Source organism: Eleginops maclovinus, chromosome 23 (assembly GCF_036324505.1).
Source record: "Eleginops maclovinus isolate JMC-PN-2008 ecotype Puerto Natales chromosome 23, JC_Emac_rtc_rv5, whole genome shotgun sequence".
Classification (NCBI taxonomy): domain Eukaryota; kingdom Metazoa; phylum Chordata; class Actinopteri; order Perciformes; family Eleginopidae; genus Eleginops; species Eleginops maclovinus.
Window position 1 is genome coordinate 20,431,262 of NC_086371.1, and position 20,895 is coordinate 20,452,156.

The window sequence follows — 20,895 nt, forward strand, 5'->3', positions numbered from 1 at the left end:
GGACCAAATCATAGGGTTTAAAATGGGTCTGTAAAACCGCATCTGGAGATTTTTGGATCAACCAAAGTTATATACCTTCTTTGTAGACATCAGAGAACAATTTAAAATACCAGATAGATGCATTCTTTGGCCCCTTTAAGTCATACAGATATCGACCATTTCACAGTGCCTTCAGTTCATGAAAATTAATTGTTACATTTTGATAGCCTACAATGTTTTGTTCAGCGTTTGGTTGTTATTTTCTCCACCATCTTAAGTTACTTCTTGTTCCAAAATTTAAAGAAAAATGGTGATCACCACACTCGCAGCTATAATAACCAGTGGGTGAAGCCACAGTGACCACATTAGGTTCTTATTCATGCCGTCTATGATGCCGATGTAAAGCAGATGTAATGTTGACAATGTATGCTATCTTATTTTAACATTTTATCATTCTTACTTCATCTTAAGGGGACTAAACGAAAACAACCTTAAAAGGCAGTACAGCTGTGACTGATGGAAATGTCATTAGTTTTGGAGTTATTCGGTCCAAAACAAAAGTATTGGACAAAAAATAACCTTGAAGTGAGGGTGGTCTCACAGGAAAAGTCAGGGGATCACCGAAGAAAGAAAAATACATTGTCTAGGGACCCCGGATATCTGTACCAATCTGTAGCAATCCATCAATAGTTGAAATATCTAAGGCTGGACTAAAGTTTTGCCGAGACATTGCTGTCTTTAGATCCCTGCCACAAAGGGATGAGAGTGATTTCACATATCTACACTGGTGTCAGACATTTGAAATCTCAGTAGAGTAAGGTAAACACTGTCATCCCTGAGGGGTCATTTGTAGCTCAGCCAGCAGTAATACAATTATCACACCAATCAGCACCCACTGTCATTGTTGCACGTTATTGTAAGGGTGTTGTAGTTTGTTGTAGTTTGTGGGTTGAAATAAATCCTTAATACCCCTGGAGAGATTTTATTTCATTTTTTTACCAAGCAAAAGATAATATTTAGCCCCCCCTCACTTGTCCAATCACCTGCATACAGTCCCATACAGCTGGATATTATTTGATTTTCAGCCTGAAGAAATAATGTTTATTAACAGCAACAACCGTGCTGTTCATACCCCGCTCACCCCGCTCATCTGACCCTCAGTGTATCCGTCAGACTGGAAGTGTGATCAGGTGGTGTGAGAAGAATCTCCATTATAATGTTCCCTCAGCACCTGGAGTCTCCTCTGTTGTTTATTCTGACGTGAGAGCCCTCTGATTCAGACTGGACCTAACAGCATGGTAATTGGTGTTAGATTAGATTAGGTTATCCCAGCAGTTAACTGATCTAGCTAGCAGCAAACATAACACAGGAACGATCAGATAACAAACTGACTATAAAGACTGTCAGCGGTGAAAAGAGTTTCACGGTGATACACGCTAAATTGTGTCTCGGCCAAATTATCCATCCATGGAGTGAAACACTAACCTGCCTCGGGTGCTTATCTCCTCTCAAAACCTCCCTCCCATAATCCTCCTCTCTCGACCCATATTTCCTCTTTTTCCTCTCCTAATAGATCACACTCCTCTCTCTATTATTAATGTGATAATTAGCGGCTGAGAAAGGGTGAGATCATGGTTAATAAGAAGAATAAATAACTGGGGAAATGTAATTTGAGTTTAATGAAAAGTCTGGTTTCGGGTAGAGCCAAAGACTGATGAGCGGAGATGGCAGGTGAAAGGTGTGTGTGTGCCCAGGGATATGGCACAGAGTATGACCTCATGCTTTGCACAAACACTCACACGCAATCTCGGTTTTTCAGACCCTTTTCTCTCTTCCGAAAAATCATTTGTTCCCAAGTTATTGCCGCAATATACCTGATGGCATTTATGCTGACCTCCACAGCACTCATATCACTGTGGTGCCCTGGGGGGGTTTTATTTTATTTTGGCTCATCTAAATGCTTGTTTCATGCGGGGGCGAGGAGGGAAGGGGTTAATTCCTGGTACTGCCAAGAGAGAAGAATCACCTGCAGGAAAGTGTAGGTCTCCCCAGCTCCTCCTCCTCCTTGATAGCATACACAGGTGTCAACAGAGCCGTGTTTCCTCAGTTACACACAGGGACATGTAAGCACCTGCCCGTAGGCTGCATGTACCTAAATATACCCCCGCTGCTTAAACAGGACAAAAAGTACATCTCTGCTAATGTCCTCTCATTAACACCAGATATGATTAAAAGCCGCTAATAGCCCGGTTTAATGTGCTGAGGTTCAGTCAGACTTTGTATAATGGTCCTTTTGAGGATTCTTTTTTTACCCTCATGGCAAAAGTTGTAAAACATTTTATATCAACATTAACAGCCTCTCTGTAAAGCCTTATGCTGAAACATTTTGGACAAAAATACTTTCCTTCAAAGAAGCAGCTTTTATACAAAATATAAAAAAACACTGAAACATTTAAGATGCTATCCCTTGTTTAACTTTATAGACGTAATGTCTTCGGCTAGGAAAAAGAAAGCTCTCCAGATTGGGTTGAGTTACAAATTAACTTTCCAGCTCTGCCCCAAAACCCCAGATAAATGGAAGGAGAGCTGTCATTCATCCTATCAACACTAGGTGGTGACAAGTGCCTGGTTTGGAGGGATTGAGCAAATGGTCATCCTGAGTTCCTCTCATGATGCTTACAATGAGGATTTTAAAAACTACTTTAAACAATCAGAAACATAACACCTAAATCCCTTTTCCTTTTTTCTGTCCTGTCAGGTTTTCCGGGCCTGGATTGAAGCGATCACACCCCGGCTCTGAGTCCCGAAGCAACAAACCCCCTGAGCCAATCATCAGCCAGATCATAGACAAACTCAAACACATCAACCAGGTGAGCTGTGTCCAGGTGTCTCTACTCCATTTGTCATTTTATCCCTGAGAGTTTTTGTGTTAATCTGTGTCTTTTTCACGGCAAATCTTCACACTTAAGTGAGTTTCCTTGCGCCCTCTTCCCTGGGGGAGTGAACGACTTTACCCATCCATTAATTCTACCTCTATTTTCAAAATTGGACATTGATTTCCAAGCTGTAGAAAAGTGAAGATGTGAAAAGAAGATGCTTTCATGCGACATTTCTCTCTTGTATTAAAGAAAAACTCCACTGAGAATATATGCTGTAGGTTCTTTCCACACCTGGTTCTTTTAAAACCCCTACCAAAAATGTTTTTGAAACGTCTAAATAGAAGTGTCCCACCTGCACCACTGCAAAAATCCAAATTGGCGACCAGACAAGGACTTCTGAAGGTGAAGGGGGGGTTGTTGTGACGGACAGAGTAACACAGTAAGCCCCAGCTGTCATCAAGGCCGAAGCCCCCTTTTTTTTGTTCCTGTGGTTGCCGTTTCCATGGAAACCACCTTTTGGAGTGGGCTGGCTGTGAGCTGCTTGGATGCAGGCTTCAGTCAGACTCTGTAGGTAGATGTATCAGCCCACAGATCTGTCTGTACTTCCTGCTTCCTCGTGGTTGCACTTGTAGCTGTCAACACGTCAGATGCTGACCACCTTCTACACCCCCCCCCCCCCCTTACACAGGACATTTTCCCACTGTATAGTGTGTTTGCGTGTGTGCGTTTTTGTCTGCATATATGTGTTTGAGCTTCTGAGTGCTGCGGGCCTGTCACAGCGGATTACAATCCCTCTCTCCTGTTTAAACAACCTGGGAGATCCAAGGAGCAACGGTGGACTTTCATGCGCGCCCCATCCGACAACCAGAGACCCTCAAGAGAAATACTGAGGGTTGCGGTTTGGGGCGCTGTCATTTTCCAAATTACTTATGCCATATTACCTCATGTACACACGAGAGAATACTTTAACAGGAGTGTCTTTTTTTTCATTTATCACGCAATTCATCTTCGATCTCACTCTAAATGTGTTATGCAGGTTTCCAGTTTTTAAAAGTGAGTGTCATAGTTTTAGCCGTCGTTAAATGCACCGTGAGTAGCATTTGGCAGCTGCCATTTGTAAACACTACATTCAAATTTGGCCAGTCCTCTTCGCTAACTCCAGATGTACTCATCTTTTGGAAGATCCTTTCAGTTTTATATCAGTATACTTTACGCTTTGTCATTTTCATAGTTTTCTCGTGGAGGTATGCTTAAGATCTTGAACCCTGAGGTGGAGGGAAATGTCCTGATCAGAAAGGAAAGAAAATCATGGCAAAGGGCTGTATTTTATTACTGGTTAGGTCTTAACATCGTTTTTTTGGTGGAAAATCCTACCAATTGTGTCTCAATTTCTTTGTGAAATCATATACAATACTACTTAATTGGAGCCATATTGCTAAAATGAAGTCTGAACAGGAAACACAAGCAGTTAGATGATCTGACGTGTTATAAACAAGCATGCCAGATTGTTTTCAAACCACTTTTGGTGCTAAAACCAGAATTAGTGTAAAATGTTAGTACAGTGCTCAGCGTAAATGAGTACACCCCCTTCGAACTTTACACTAATTTTAAGAAATTTCCCTGTTAGGGATTAATAAAGTATATCTTCTTCTTCTTAGATTACACATTTTTCAGTTTTACTCAAATAAGGGCGATGAAAAAATGAGTACACCCCACTGAAAGTCTCTAGAGCAAAGCTACATTTTAGACTACAAATGTCTAATTTAACAATAATCAACCACAGGTGAGTCTAATTACTCATTACACAGGTGTCCATCAGACACTCGACTATAACAGGGTGTTACTTCAAGAAAACCCCTTCCCATTTCATGTTGTTAGCAATGGCACCACATGGAAGAGAAAGAAAATCATTTCTTTACACCACAAAGGTGAAGGCTACAAGAACATCAGCAAAGCTTTACCTATCAGTCAGAATACTGTAGCAAAAGTGATACAAAAACCTAAACAAGATGGAACTGCAACCATCTCACAGAGACGTGCAGGTCGTCCACGGAAGTTAAAACCTCGACAGGAGCGTCTTCTGATGAGAAGGGTGGAAGAAAATCGGCATGCAAGTTCACTGCAGTTATCTAAGGAATTAGAAAGCCAAACTGGGGGGAATATTTCCCGTGACACAATACGGCGTACACTGCAGAGGAATGGCATGCATGAGTGCCGTCCACGAAGGAAGCCTCTCCTAAAGCCCAGGCACAAAAAAGCCCGGCTAGAGTTTGCCAGGGCCCATGCTGACAAAGATGAAGACTCCTGGGACTCTATACTCAGGAGTGATGAGACCAAGATAAATGTTTTTGGAACTGATGGCTTCAAACCATGGTGTCGCAAAGGTGAGGAATACAAAGAAACATGCATGGTGCCTACAGTGAAACATGGGGAGGCAGTGTCCTTATGTGGGGTTGCATGAGTGCTGCTGGTGTCGGGGAGCTGCGTTTCATTGATGGCATCATGAATTCACAGATGTATTGCTCTATACTGAAAGAGAAGATGCTACCATCACTCCGTGCCCTTGGTCGTCATGCACTTTTCCGACATGACAATGATCCTAAACCCACATCTAAGGCCACTGTTGGATTTCTGGAGAAGAACAGGGTGAAAGTGATTCAGTGGCCAAGTATGTCTCCTGATCTGAAGCCAACTGAACACCTATGGGGAATTCTGAAGAGACAAGTTGAGCGTCACTCTCCATCCAGCATCCAGTCTCTAAAAGAGGTCATTCTTGAAGAATGGAAAAAGAGTAGAGATGTAGCAAAATGTTTCCAACTTGTTCATTCCATGCCTAGAAGACTTGGTGCTGTCATTAAAAATCATGAGGCCAAACAAAGTATTAGATATAGTCGTTGTTGTTGTGGGGTGTACTCATTTTTGCATCGCCCTTATTTGAGTAAAACTGAAAAATGTGTAATCTAAGTCAAATTATTAGCCTTACTTTCATGTCATAAGTTAAACAGGTGTTGTATTAAACTTGGTCTTGTCAACATTTTAGAAATTGTTTTTGTGTTCATTGAGATATTGTTTAAAATGTTACTTTTCAAAGGGGGTGTACTCATTTACGCTGAGCACTGTATATATTTATTTACGACTTACTGGAAAGTTAGTATGTTTTTGAAACGCCACAACAGTAATAATTTACCACTGACGTTTGTTTTCTGTACCAATTCATTGAGCTAACCCGTCAATTTTCTTTAAATCAATATGGTTGTGTGCGTGTCCTTTGCCCCTCCTGACTTTAACATTCCCATGCCTCTGCCATTAACTTATTGAGTTTGATGTTTTTCATACCAATAGGCATGTTGGGCCAAAAACTACGCAAATAAAACCCAATGTAGATGTGTGTTTATGTGTAATAAACTGGAATCACACGCTAATCTTAAAAACACAGGACATGCACAAATACGCACTCTAATGAAATAAGCCTTTCAAAACTTCCTGCTCTGACAGGGACAAACATTTGTACCCGTGTGATTAGGAGCAGAGCTGCTGCACTGCAGACTGTTTACCATGGGGATCAGGTTCCTGATGGGCTTTTGATGAGATTCTGCAAGAAAATGCGGTTTGGGGAAATGACCAAGCTTATTGTGTTATTCAGACAATCCCTTAGAAACATGCACTCTCTCTGGGCATGTGTGTGTTCAGATGCGCTCGGTAACGTAACACTTGCCCTCATTGGCTCCCATGTCCCACTGATGATGTGGTGTACATGTGGACATTTATATGGCTTTGATTCTGTTTACATGATATTTATGCAGATCGACTATTCACATGGGAGCTTTTAATCCCATATCTGATGACCGTAAAACGGAGTCGAGCACATTTCTGCTTAAACTCAAACTTCCCTTTAGATCTCCACATCAATGGGCTGGATTAACATCTGACGAAAGATTGACTGTGCTTGATTGCATATTTCATGTGCTGTAAAACTGTTTTTGGACTCACAGGCATTTGTGCAGAAATGCGATTACACAAATATTTGTACTTCAAATCATCACTATGCGAGGGATACACAAAATAACAGGAACGCCTTGCGAGATGATGCAATATAATACAATAGTCTTGCAATAAAAACTCCCCTTGTCAAGTTTGCTATATTATTAATGTTCTCTTGTGCCTGAGAGCGCTCACTCAACTCTGGGGCCAGTTTTGAGGTTTTTTATTTATGGTGTTTATGTATCAATGTCCATCGTATTGTGAGCTTGTCCTGTTATTTTTCCCATCATTTGTATATTGAAATCTCAAACATGGAAAAAATATGTTGTTCCCAGCTAAAGTAAGCATGACATACCAGGGTTACAGACAGTGAGTCTCTAAGTCACAGCCGAGCTAAATGCTAATATGCTAACATAAAGCAAATTATAATGTGTAGTTTTTGGTGGAAGCATGCAAACATGTTGTAATATTACTAAGCTCAAAGTGCAGCTGATAGTCATGAACAAAAGAAGATTGGACAACTTGAAATGTTAATAGGTCGCAAAAGTAATTACAATTTATTCACAAGAAGACCATGAATGCACATCCTCTGTATTTCTTTACAACAATGAGATATGTCACTAGATCAGTAAATATTTTAACCTGCTGGTGACACTAAAGGATCCCATATTTTACACTAATTTAGTCTAATGCAAAAGAACAACACACAGGAAATGTTTTTATTCCATTTTCAATGTAATTAGACCAAGTTTTACATGTACTTAACATGTTTCCACCATCTCAACACAGAATACCCATAGAACAATGCAACTGACATCAATTAGCAGGAGAAAAAAGACTGAAAATAAACAACAAACAAATAAATAAATATATAAAAAGATTTAGAAATCAGTTGAGAAGGATAAGTGAAGAGAAAGTTGAGTGTTTTAATATTAGTGCACATAATAAAAATAAAACACAGATTTTGATATTTATAAAGAAAACTAAAATGTAAATTGTTAGAAAAGAGCGGGTGAACTATGAGCCTGTTTAAAGTAAATAATGTTTTAAAGACAATATATATAATACTTTTTAAACTACAAGCCCTTCCAAAGATATATACATATTTGATATCATGATAATTTAAATTAAAGAATCTGAAAACTCATAAAATTGGAATTAGCAAATTATTCAGGATTATCCTCAGGCAACCACGAACCTCTTGCAAAAATTGTATAGCAATCCATCTAACCCTTGTTAAGGAATCAAATGGGTAAACCAACCGACTGACATAAAGATCAATGACGATATAGACTGATAAGAAACATATCTGCCTGTAGTGAATGCATGATCTCAGAGTCAAACCCTTAACTTGCTTTATTATCCTGCTGTATTTCACGGCGCTTGCTGCTCTCTTGTAAACAACCTCTGAAGGCACTGGAGAAAGTGGTGTTGTTTAGTTAAAAGCACTTTTACAAGGTCTCCGCCTCCCCGCCAGTTGAAAGACCACCAGCTCTGGATGTTGCTGGGCTAAAAGCAAATGGACTAATTAACCATCTCATAGGAGCGACTCACAGATAATTACTTTCATCCGCCCTGTTTATATGTGGAGTGTATGATGGCAGGCCAACAATGAGATAGTGTGTGTAATGTTCCTGGAAGTCAACCAGGAGAGTGCCATGCTGATTTAAAGTGCAGTATTTCAGTCTCGTGATGCCGTCTGAGCTCGGTGTACAGTATGTTCACAGCTGCAGACTGAAGAATGTGAACATTATTGTCCTTTATATATTCAGCTCCACATTCAGGACATGGGTCACTCACATTCTGTTCTTTACAAGTCCTCTACGACTCTTTCATCCTGCGCAAGTTTTCCATTTCAATGAGCTCTTGGCTCAAGCAGCAAGCACAATCAATGGTTCTTCCAGCTTGTTCTGACCCAGTTTTCTAACCGCGGATCAGTCTCACATGCGGCCTGTGAGACTAGGTCATAAAATATAGGGGGCTACTTTCCCTAACAGTGAGTGGAACATGGGACCCCTCCAAAGAATCCACTTCCTTCCAACTTTAATCCCCCTGATGTTTCATTCCTGCACTCCAAAGTGCTCCGTGACGATGGCCCTGTGAAATGCAAGTATGCAGCGGAAATGTGTCATTTCTCACGTTGTCAGTGTTGATCGGAGAATCTGCAGAAACAGAGACAGTCTGGCAGGGAGACCCTTGCCTCGGTGCCTCTGTGAGGTTAAACTAAACACTAAAAAGAAAAAAATATGTCAGAGCCGGTCGCCTGAGCTTTATAAAACAACGCTTTCTCACGCCTATAGCAGCTGATGTCATAACTGAAACATGGCCAAGTGTAAAGTGAACTGTGCACTATAAATGGATGAAGAGAAATGACTTTTCTGCGTCGGTTTTTGCTCCTCGAATCTTTAAACAGCGCTGGACTGCGAGGAACAGCGGACTTCTCTGTGACTGCTTACATTTTGTAGCACATTCCTGTGTGAGGTCCTGTCTGCACCCTGTATATACATTATGCTACACAGAGATCAGTAACTAGTTACATAAAATAAACATAATTGTTACTTAACAATTAAATATGTAATTAAGTCAAAATATTGGTGATTACAAAGGGATTACATCCTGCTTTTCTAATAAAAGCTAAACTGTACAACTGTACTCCAACACATTGGACGTGGAAGCCATCTCTAAGCGTTTGACCAATCGCAACAGCGCCGGCCAGCTAACCAATCAGAGCAGATTGGGCTCTGATTTCAGACAGAAGGTGAACAGTGACGATGAGAAAAATAAATAGCTTTTTGGACATTAAAGTATGGAAACATCTCACAGCAGAGAGAGACAAAATACTAATGTGAAAATGAGCGGAATAGGGCCCCTTTAAGTGCGGTTGCTTCAGTTTATGCTTTATGGATTTTATTGCTTTTTTGCCAAGTTTAAACATCTGTAGGTAAAGTAACTAGATTTGCAGGGACCCTTATAACCTATTACTTTTTAAAAGTGACACTGCCGTTAAAGCTTTACAAGCTTTCCTTAGCTATGACATAAAGTCTCTGATAGTTCTGTGATGACAGCTCTCCCTGTTTTCTTAATGAGAACATCACTTTAAATGGTACATTTGGTAGATCTGACCGAGAGAGTTCATTTCGCAGACACATGTGGAGGCGGTGCTCCTAAATTAGAACATATTATTTTGACGATGTGTTCTTGTTCTGAGGAGATGAGTTTGTTTTTCTGAACATCTGTTTAACTTCCCAGAGTATCGGGTTTCTCCTCCGAACGACTAATCTCACAGGAGATGGTTGAGCTAGTGGCAAAATAGAGCAATTATGTGATTGGTCTTTGATTACAGAGCGTTTCCCACTCATTTGTCAGATGAGTTTGCCGTTTGGAGGGTCAGACCTTCTGGGATTATTCTGACAGCCTTTTCTTGGCTGCTTGACACTCTTTGGAGAGATTCATTTGGAAAACCACGCATATGAAGACATCTTTGTTTAAGATTTGATTTAATCCCTCCCGGCAAAACACAATTATTTCATGTTATACTGATAAAATTGCTCTGTCATTTCAAGAATAACAATCATCTTCTGTTTCTCCTGCCAAAGCATTTAATTTTTGGACCTGTTTCCCATGTTCAAGCTTCCATCAGTCTCTATCTCTCCCTGTTCCTCAGCCTTTCTTTCCATCTCCCCAGCTGTGCTGAGTTGTGTGTGACAGACTCCAGCCCTGTCGCCCTTCCCTCCCCTACTCCCCCCGCCTCTCCTAAACCCCCTAGATCCCCCTCTCCTCTCCCCCCAGCTTCCCAGTCTAATTGAAGCCAGAACCTGGGAAAATCCTGCAGGTAGGACAGGAATCCAGGGTGGAAAATAAACCAGATCCCGAGCGCCGCAAATTCCATCACGCAGTCTCACTTCCTCCGAGGCAGCAGAGCCTGGGCAGCGTGTGCTCGACACCTCGTGCATGCTCGTACAGAACACACTCTTTAATATATAACTCACACACACACTTTGGCAGAGACAGTTTTTACTGTGCAGCCGTTAATCTTATACACACGTAGTTAAGAATATGGCTGCAGAAGATACATTTCCAGCTCATATGCAGCGGTGACACATACAAGTGGCTATGAAACAAAACACTTCAAAAAGGCTTTGAAATGTTTGATTAAACGCAGCGCTGTGCGTATTGTAATTACAGCAGATATAAAATGTTAGCCTCTTCATGACGGTGGCCTTCTTTCCTACAGGGTGTGCTTACTATCAGACTAATGAACACCATGGGTGTCAGACTAGGCCTGCTGTTTTGTAAACTTACACTCGCTAACCTGGCCATTATGTTCACTCCAGTCAAAGAGTCCGACTCCTGTTTGATGTTATTTACTGAGGGTTTTTGAAGCGTTATTTAATATACCCCCTCAGGGCCTTCGTCCTCTCGCCTTCCTAGTTTTTATGTGCGTGCCGTACGACTGCCCTGGAAGCAGAGGAGGAAGGAGAGCTGTTATGCCGCTATATTTGTGTGCGGGGATCAGCCATGAGGGTTCTTTAAATGAAGTGTGACACCTGGTGTAAACCTCCGAGGGGCTGCGGGGCGTTTGTGTGCGTATCCCTGTCAGAGCACCACACACGCATGTTATCCTCTCGCTTTCCGGAGACTTCTGACTTCACGGTAAGTTTAGGATTTGAGGAGTTATGGGGAGTTATGGTTACTTAACTTTAGGAATCCATATATCCGATAACCCCCACCCCTTCTACCTCTCCCACCCTTGCTTTCTCCCCTGCTGGCTGGGAGGTCAGACCGAGCATGTGAGGGCCTTTTTCCTCCCAATTAGTCTGCCTGCTAATGAGGCCCAACCATCCCTTCTACCACTGCCACCCATTCCTCCTTACCTTCATACCTCCACCTCTCCCTGTCCCCTTCTTCTCCCCCACCACCATCAGCCTGAGGCCCAAGCCAGGGTCGTTCCCCCCCCCAACGTCCCCTCTTTGCTCCCACACCACCACCACCCCACTGGGTGTAATTATCACGCAGCCGGCTTATAAAAACCCTGCTGCACATGCCAGGCACCCAGCTCGCTAACCAGGAACTACAACACACACATACACACTCACAGGTAAAAACTGTGTGTGAGCTTTTCATCCCCCTCATATATTATTCCTCTGCTGATCCTTCTTGTTTTGTGGAGCTGTCAGACATGAACAGCTGAGTCTTCCTGCTGCGGTCTCTGATCTGATCCGCACATCCTGGACTTGTTGTCACTGGGCACAGTCACGTTTTCAGATCTCCCCCCCTGAAAGAGGTCAGGGGTCACACTTCCTGTTTCCTGTCTCTGCTAGGTCATAAGAGGGTCTCCCTGTGAGGGTCAGAGACCTCCTCTGTTCCTCCTCTGCCTTTTGTTTGAGGCAGCAGTGCTCTGGGGGGCAAAGCGGAGTTGAGGCTCCTCTCTGGACCTGTCAAAGTGTTAGCGCTCCCTGGCTTTATCATTCCCTCACAGGCTCCCCGTCTTTTCATCTTTCTAACTCATACCTTGACAGTATGGGGTGGCCTCTGATCTTACATTGCTATTTTCCATCACTCTCAAGCCATTTTGGGTTTCTGTAAGCTACACGCTATGCTAACCAGAATAGCTTCTTGTAGCTCCACAGCCCACTGAACCACTCCACCTTTTATTATATTAAACGTTAACCCAACCTTGCATCTGTCGGCTCCCACTAGGTGTGATCATGGGACGTGCAGCGACAGTCTGCTAATGTCGAAAACGGTGAGGTCTCTTTGCAACACATGACTCTGGGAACCACAGCGATAACGTGTAAAGCAGACGAGCAGCAGACAAAAAGAGATTGTCTGAGGGGCGTAATCTGATTTAGCAACCAGTGGCCTGTGCAGGAATGGGATGTTTTAAACTATTAAACCCCATGCAGACAATCGGGCACATTCACAGACATAAGTAGAGATTTTCATTTGGTTAGCTTCAAAACAAGATTGGAAATTGTTGTCATACCAGATATATTTAAGCGAGGCTTAACCCTATGTGTGCAGGCCATGCCTTGAACTGAGGACATCTGAAAAAGCATCTGGAGTGGTTTATTCTTACAAAAGATGAACTGGCAACAATTTTTTGTTATCTTCTATCTTACGTATATGTTAATAGTTTTAGAGTTTTTATTAGCTTTTCGAAGATTATCCACCAGAAGTCCTTGCCAATAAAGTATAAACATCCATTCCGGTTTCGGTCCAAACCAGAGAGATCTGGAAATAGCCTTATAGGCTTAGTCAGTAAGGTGGAGTGGACACACGCCCAGTTTAACACTCGACTGGAGAGCTGTTTTTTTCCTCCCTCTCTGTTTTCTCTTCCAACTGGAATTAACATCAGGAAATTAATCTTGTCTGCATTAACTGTCTGAGGCTGGGCTCCCGTTGCGTGACATACTCGACCGCGGGAAGATAGAGGAAGACAAGTCGGGAAAGGAAGTAACAGAGAGAAGAATGAGAGAGCACAGGTCCCCCCTTTTACTTTTCAGATTCAATAAAAGTTGAGTAATGAGAGTGGGTGGGACTGTGTCGTCCTGTCAGCGTGCTAAGCAACTTTCCATGACTCACCTTGTGGAAAGTGCCTCCTGTCATTCCTCCGTCTGTCCGCCGTTCTCCCACGGTGTCCCTCATTCATTCTCCTGCGTCTCCCATCCAAACAGCACGTCTACAAACTTGATACATGCGCAGCAGCTCAGTATACATGTGGGGATTAGGTGAAAGGAAAGTCAATTTCCTTCATTTATCACGAAAGAATCGTCTGTGTTGAAAAGTCTTGTGCTGAATTTGTCTAACACAGTGACCTGGGAAACAGCTCTTACACTGATTCAGAAATATACAGTCTGCTGTACAGTTTGTTTGGCTTTAAAGGAGCTTACAAATGAATATCCTAAAATTAAAGCAACAGGATAAAACACAGCAGTTTATTAAGTGTATATACTGTATAGTTTGCCTGTCACATGACACAAGAGGACTTCTCTAACTAAAGAACTAGTTTCTCTGGTACCTTCAAAATTAAAGGATAACTTCAGTTTATTACAATTCAGGTGTTTTTTATTGGGCATGATAAGGTTGTACTCGCAAAGTAAACCAGTGATATGAGAATGGCAATTGCTAAAAGGAAGTCTAACGGGGCAAGAAATGCAAACAATGAGAAGCTTAGACAGGTTATCAAAACCCTCTGTTTGCCACACTTGTTTCAAAGAGAAACCAAAGTGAACAGTCATATCATTACCCAAACTGTATGTTGTAAAGATCCGTTTGCAGACTTCCTGGTGAACTCTGACCTGCTGTCCCTTCAGCAAACTGAGCTTTTAGAGCTTTTTTTTTTGCTGAAAACAGCTGCTTTCCACAGGAACGATGAGCGGTGAGAGTGAACTATAACAGTAAAGGTGAGGGTAATAAAACCAAAAACAAATAGCTGAAAGACATACCAGTTTTTATGCACAACTTCAATTTGCTCAGAAAAAAACTGGAAACACCAAAGCTTTGGCAGAAAAAGCATTGCTAAACTGTTAAATTTAGGTTTGGTGGATAACTGGGAATCCTTAAAAGCCAAATGTGACAAAGTGCAATTAGAAACAGTCAATAAGTTACATAAATTAAGCATAACACTTTAAAGTCCTCTGAAGCATCTGCTCTGCTGAAGAGACAAAATTGGCGTCAGATTAAAATATTCTACTCTTCACTCCACAGGGATCTGATGTATCCTTACACACATTAATACGTTAAAAAAAAAGAATCTTCAAAGTATCTTTACATGGACTATTTCCCATTGTTTTTGAACTGCTTTTCAAATAGTGTAATCTTTGGAGCGCCCTATTCTTCTGCAATGGTATGATGGTTTTCGACCGGAGAACTGCTCCACCTCCTGCTTATCATGATGAAACAACTCCTAATAACTGCATAAAGACGGTGTATTGAAAAACACATTGATTTGCATTGTTTTTATCTTTAACTTTATTGCCATTTTTTTTTAAATTCACATAAAACTTGGAGTACATTTGAATGGGAACATGCAAGTACAAGTTTTGATAACTTCCTGTGGGATTCTAACTGAATATGAACCATATTACATTAGACATCATGCATATCACATTACACTTGGACCAGTTGTTAGTATGTCAAATGTGCATAAATAACAGCTTTAAGACCCCAAACGTCTTGTCAGTTTTCATCACTATGTTATACTCAAAAACAGTGTGTGATGATCAGCTCCGAGCAATGACAGAAACCATCAACATTTGAGGCTGGCTTTTGCTATGAACATATGGCAAGAAGTGCTCTGTTTGGGATCCTAAGCCAGTAGTGTTGTAGATGAGATTTTAGACAAGATGTGCTGAAGCATTAAAAGAAACATTCACGGCTGCAGATTCCGTCTGGGCCGAGTCACGGGCGTCTTGTCCAGACAAGTCCTGTGAGAGGAGGACATAACACAGGGCCTGATCCCAATCACACACACTGACAAGAAGACCCCTTTCTCTTCAGTCTTCATTACTCATCCTCTCCCTGTTTCACTCCCAACATCACTCATTCCCTTCAGCAGTTATGACATTAATACTACATTATTTGTTTATCCTTTTGTCCTGTGATGTTGTGGTCAAACTTAAACCAGGATCTTGGTTCAAGCTCCTCTTTAAGAGCACAGCTGATGGTCAAAGAGCGCAGGTTGATTTCTATTGGCGCGGGTCAACCAGTGGCCAGGCCCGGTCGCAGCTGTTGTGTCGAACAGTGACCCTGTGTTGAGTTCATGTCATGTGTGGGTGGCAGTGACAGACTTGCGGTTTCTGTGTCTCTGTCTGGGCTGGCCTGCATTGAGCAATCGGCCACATGTTTGGGCTTTGTATGCAGCTTTTCAGCCCGTGTTTCCTTAGTGTGACTTGCGCTTTTGTGTTCAAGGGATGTGAACTCTTTGGCTTCGGGATGCCTATTGCAGTCCTGATTACATGTTCTGTTCATCCAACTGACTGGACCCAATGCAACTCTCGAAAACAGAACAGAAGAGAGACGGGCAAAGCAGGAGTGCCGATTTCCTCTCCTAATGGAAAACATACTGCGCATTTCTCCCCCAAAATTTCTCTTTTTATTTGTTTCCTCCCTGCTTCCTTTTGCTTGGGTTTCTTTTTCTTTTTAATTGCAGAAGATTCCAGCCCAGAGCAACTTGAGTTTTCTCCCTCTTCCCCAGGCGCTGCACAATAGCTGCCCACTGCTCCTAGTACAAGGATGGGTTAAATGCAGAGGACCAATTTCACTGTGTGTGCTCTGCTGTGTGCATGTTTGTGACTTATAAAGAGGGCTTCATCCTCCGATTCTATCTATCTTGTGGTAAATCTGGAGGCTCTTGCCGGATCACACCGCGGCTCAGCCATGCCAAAAGCGCAGCATCACTTTCGACACAAACATACATCCCACCCCTCCCCGCCACCGCAGCCGTGGCAGAGGCAGTCAGCCAGTGGGCAGAAGCCACAGCGCTGTGCCACAGAGGCTTGGAGGGAGGCACACTAACCCCCCCCCCCCCCCCCCCGCTATGCGAAGCAGGGCACGGCTTGCAGCTATGGCTCATTGAGACCACAGCTATGATTACGCAGCCAAGTTCTTTTTTTTTGTCTTATTTTTCATCTGCTGATCATCTGCTGTTATTTATAGCTTGTGTGTTCTTGTTCCTACTTCCTTCACATGTGCGTCTGGAACTGGATCTTGTATCTTAAATGTAAAACTCTCAGATCCTGTTGTGCTTTTTGGCTCTAGGCCTGGCAGTGTTGGTCTGTTGGTCGGCCATTGCATTTAGCTTCAGTATGAAATATCTCAGCAGCTATCACATGGATTGCCATGAAATTTGGTACAGCCATTTGTGTTTCCTTCAGAATAAATTGTGAAAACTTTGGCTATCCAGAGACTTTCTTTTGTAGCTACATCAACATGGCTTAGTTTGAATTTTAAATACCACTTTTACCCCAAAAATATGTTAGATGCTGAAATGCTAACTTAAGACGGTAATCACTGGAAAACATTAAACCTACTAAACATGAACATGTTAGCATGCTGATTTCAGCCTCACAGAGGTGCTAGCATGGCTGTAGAGTTGTGTTTTCTAACATCAGTAAACAGTGACTCAGAGGATATCATGTCTGTTTATGTGTTGAAGGGAGTCGCTGTGTTTGCTGGCAGGTGGTGACTTACACATGGCAGTGTTCACACACCGAGCTCTAAACAGGGACGCGACAGTTGCTCTCCGTGTTTCCCCCCTCACTCCTCATACCTTTTTTTAGGTTTTGTTCTAAAATACCCAGAACCACATCTTTCTGTCCCTGCTTTAGAAGTGTTTGTGTGCCTTTTTAATTGGTTTGTGAGGTGCCCCTCCCCTTACCAAAGTCCAACTGTGTTGCCAGGATACAGACCACGAGAAGGAATTTCAAGACCTCAGTAAATCTATGAAGGACTCAAACGCAGGCAAACATGGTTCTGTCTGTAACAAAACATCCAAGTACATTAAACCCCCATTCATCCCGTGGAGGGTTTGTACATTGGACGGGTTTTAATGCGACATCTGAGGTCTCCGCTCTGTCAACAGGTGGCGCTTTGCTCTGCAGCCTCAAACAGAAGTCAAAATGTTCCTATGGATGCACCGTCCTGTCTTAGACTCCCTGTTTGTCTATCCCTCGGACTAAGTGACCTGGCTTTTAGAGAATGTTGTGGTCATCGTGCGTGTATGGCCCCAATGTTGAGAAATGAATGGAGGTTTGTCGAGCAGCAATGCTGGGAACAAGGTGATGTTTGTTTCCTCTCCAAACTTTGGAGTTTATGTCACTTGTAAAACTTGGATCCACTGGTTTGTATATGCGGGGGAAGGACACAGGGTTGTTTATCTTTTGAAATGACGTAATTCTGTGATTAGTCCAGGTTTTTTATTTTCCGTCTCGCACAAACACACAGGCAGACGTTGCAGCTGACTTGAGACAAGGCCCATATGAAGTCAATTTTCTCCCATAGCCAGCCAAAACAAGTAAAACAACAACAAAAAATGCATGCTGACTTATGCAGAAGGAAGGAAATCAATAAAAAACAACGGAGGAGGGATGGCGGTTAGATGAAAGGAAGCTTAGAGGGCAGGCGGCTGGAATTTAGCACATCTGTTACCTTGGCAGGGCTCTCAATCATGTGCGATGTTGTAGAGCCTGAAAGATGGTCAGAGAGCGGCCATGTAGGTTGTCTCCAAGCTGGCTCACATGTTTCTCAACCATGGATACAAGACAGGATCGTGTTTTCTTTCTGCTACGGAACAAATAGGATGCGAATGTCGTGTTTTAAGTTTGTTTTCTTAGTAATTAGGTTTATAAAGTTTGCTTCTTACCCTCCTTTTACATTTTGGTCAAAAGGAATTCAGATATTATCTATAACTTTACAGCTCTTGGACATTTCTGTATTATTTATGAGCTGATTACTTTACCGCAGTTTTCAATAAACACTTCTGGTATGTTTTGCACAAACAAATGATGAGCTTCTGTAATCGGCGTGGGAAAAAATATCAGAGTTGAACAACATCTGCTTTTACAGCCCCGGGGCCAAACTGGAATAAGATTTAGTTGCAAATAATTTCAATTTTGTTTGTGGAAGAGTTTGACTTGGATGTTGTTTTAGCCCTCTTTTTTAATAATATCAGAGTTAATCTGTGGGTTGATTTACATTTTGTCCTTTTGTCTGCCACTTTGTATGCTTTAATATTGGCCGTGTCATACTTCAGAAAGATGTTTAAGATGTTTAATTTAGCCTATAGTTAAGAGTATTAGTCAGAATATTAAAAACATCAACATATTTTCTGTTTCACTTCTTTCATCATGCTCCCTGATTCTAGCACTCTACGCAGAGTTACCCGCAACAAAAAAAGTTGTAAACTGGGCAAACATTGAAGAGGCCCTTTTGTGCTTTTTGGGGGGGTTTTCCCTTCCCTGTAGTGTTCTATACGTTTTTATGCATGTAAATGGTCTGCAAAATCCCAAAGTTCCTTCCAGACTGGACTCTGGTTTCAGACAGAGGGTGAAAAGAGAGGTTTTAGCACAGGCAGTATGAGAAAAATAAAGACCTTTTTCAACATTAAAGCATGGAGACATGTCACAGTAAAGGCAAAAAACAAAAAAGAATATGGCCCCTCAAGGTTAAATAGATTAGAACAAACATTTGTGGATTATTTTTATAGAAATCAGCAGAAAAGACATCCCAATCAAACAATTATTTTTAGGGGAGTTTTGTGATTGAAGAACAGCAGACCCATCTCAAACTAGGATAAAAAATAAAAACTTCTAACTAAGTCAATGTGTAGCAGCCAATGTTGTTTAATCATGGGTTTGGTCGGATCTTTTAATACTTCCAGGCATAGATTTGACTTGGGTATAATTGCTACTAACAGGTGGGTTTCAGTACTGAATTTTGTGGGTGCAGGTTCACAACACTGGACCTTTGCAGGACTTTGTCTCAAGGCCTTGATGTCCACTTGGACAGAGTGTGTTATGTGCTGTTATTATGTCTCTGTTGCCCTGAGACAACCACTCAAGACAATAATGTTTGCCAGTAACAACACAATCGCACCAGTTTGTTTAGCCCACTAGTTTCTTTCCTACCAGTGAATTATATGGAGAGACAGCCACAACTCTTTGAATGAATCACGTTTGGACAGAAATAACAAAACTGGCACCGATAGCAAAATTGTTTTCCTGCCTGGTGATATAATTAGCGTTCGTCAAATACTAACACTTTCAGATCTCACCAAGATTTTGTCAGGAATTCCCCCCATGCTGTTCTAACCACACGGTACATCCTGGGATCAACAGACACCCCTTATTTATTTTAACGGCATTGTTAAACCATTAATGCACCAGCACATTCCGACCACAGAATGATTCATGAAGTGGATGAGGGCTGGGTGCTTTTTAACGTCATTACCTTTAACCCTCTTCCTGTTTGTCCCACAGCTGCTGCGGCTGGTGACGGTATCCGAGAAGCGCTGGAGAGCCCGGTCGCGGGTAAGTGGAGCGGACGGGTGGAGCGACGAGGGGGAAGAGGGATTCGAGAGCGGTGACTGTGACGATGAGGACGAGTGCACTGGGGTGTCAGGCCTGGGGCCTCCACCGAGACGCAAGCGGTTACGCATCTTTGCAGGTTAGAGCCAAACTTTATTTGAAAATTGACTTTAACTGCCCCTTTAGTGGTTTGAAATGAGTTGCTGCATCCACATAAATAAACTCAAATTGCATTTATGAGACAGGCTTTGCTAAAATCTTTTGCACAAGCTATTAAGTTATTACGCCTGCTAACCAAAGTGGAGCCTTTTATTTTGAAACCCTGTAAGTGCATGGGTAGCTGCAGTGAGACAGAGAGGGTGGGCACAGCAAAGAGGTGTTTACACGACTACTGTACATGTTGACACCCCTGTGACACTATGTGGCACAAGACGTGAGACTTCCTCAGGTAGCCGCCTGACCTCAACCTCCCGACCTCCCCGCTGTCAATCCCCTGGAAACGTCAGATGCGTTCTCCCAAAGGCAAACAAAGAACAAATGAAGCTACACACCGCCGAAAGAAAAGAAACCAAACAGAAGACGAGGGAGAAAACAGCAAAGGGAGCAGGAACAAGGGGGTTTCGATACACCGACACAAAGCCAGCGCAGCTGAGCAAACACGGCAGAGGGAGTAGTCTTCTTGTTGGGGATGTTGTGGCAGAGATTTGGGTTTGCCGGGCAGGGAGCAAGAGCAGGAACCCGGGGGTTAACGCAGGAATCCTGCAGAGGCCATCGCTTCCAGCAGGCCGGGCCGTGAGAGTCCGATGCCCTCTCTTACACGCTCCTGTTAGCCGGATTCATACAGTCCTGCTCTGAAACTCAGTCAGCACACTGTCTGAAGGCTGACACAGTGGGAGCACCCTTGAAAGTCCATCTTTACTGTGTGTGTGAGGCACATATCTGCCTGTTTGTACATGAGCCAGTGATGTTTGCAGACCTTGGAGATTCCCTGCTGATTGGCAGATACACAGATAGCCGCTGATAGCCTG

At 42.6% G+C, this 20,895-nt stretch overlaps 1 protein-coding gene across 1 annotated transcript in view; it reads left to right on the forward strand.

The window, feature by feature from the left end:
* gpc3 (glypican 3) overlaps window positions 1-20,895 on the forward strand; it is a 112,400-nt gene that overhangs the window by 77,486 nt on the left and 14,019 nt on the right. The window contains exons 6-7 of the mRNA XM_063875986.1: window positions 2,738-2,849; window positions 19,820-20,006. Coding sequence (XP_063732056.1) covers window positions 2,738-2,849; window positions 19,820-20,006 — 299 coding nt within the window. The remainder of the gene's footprint in view (window positions 1-2,737; window positions 2,850-19,819; window positions 20,007-20,895) is intronic.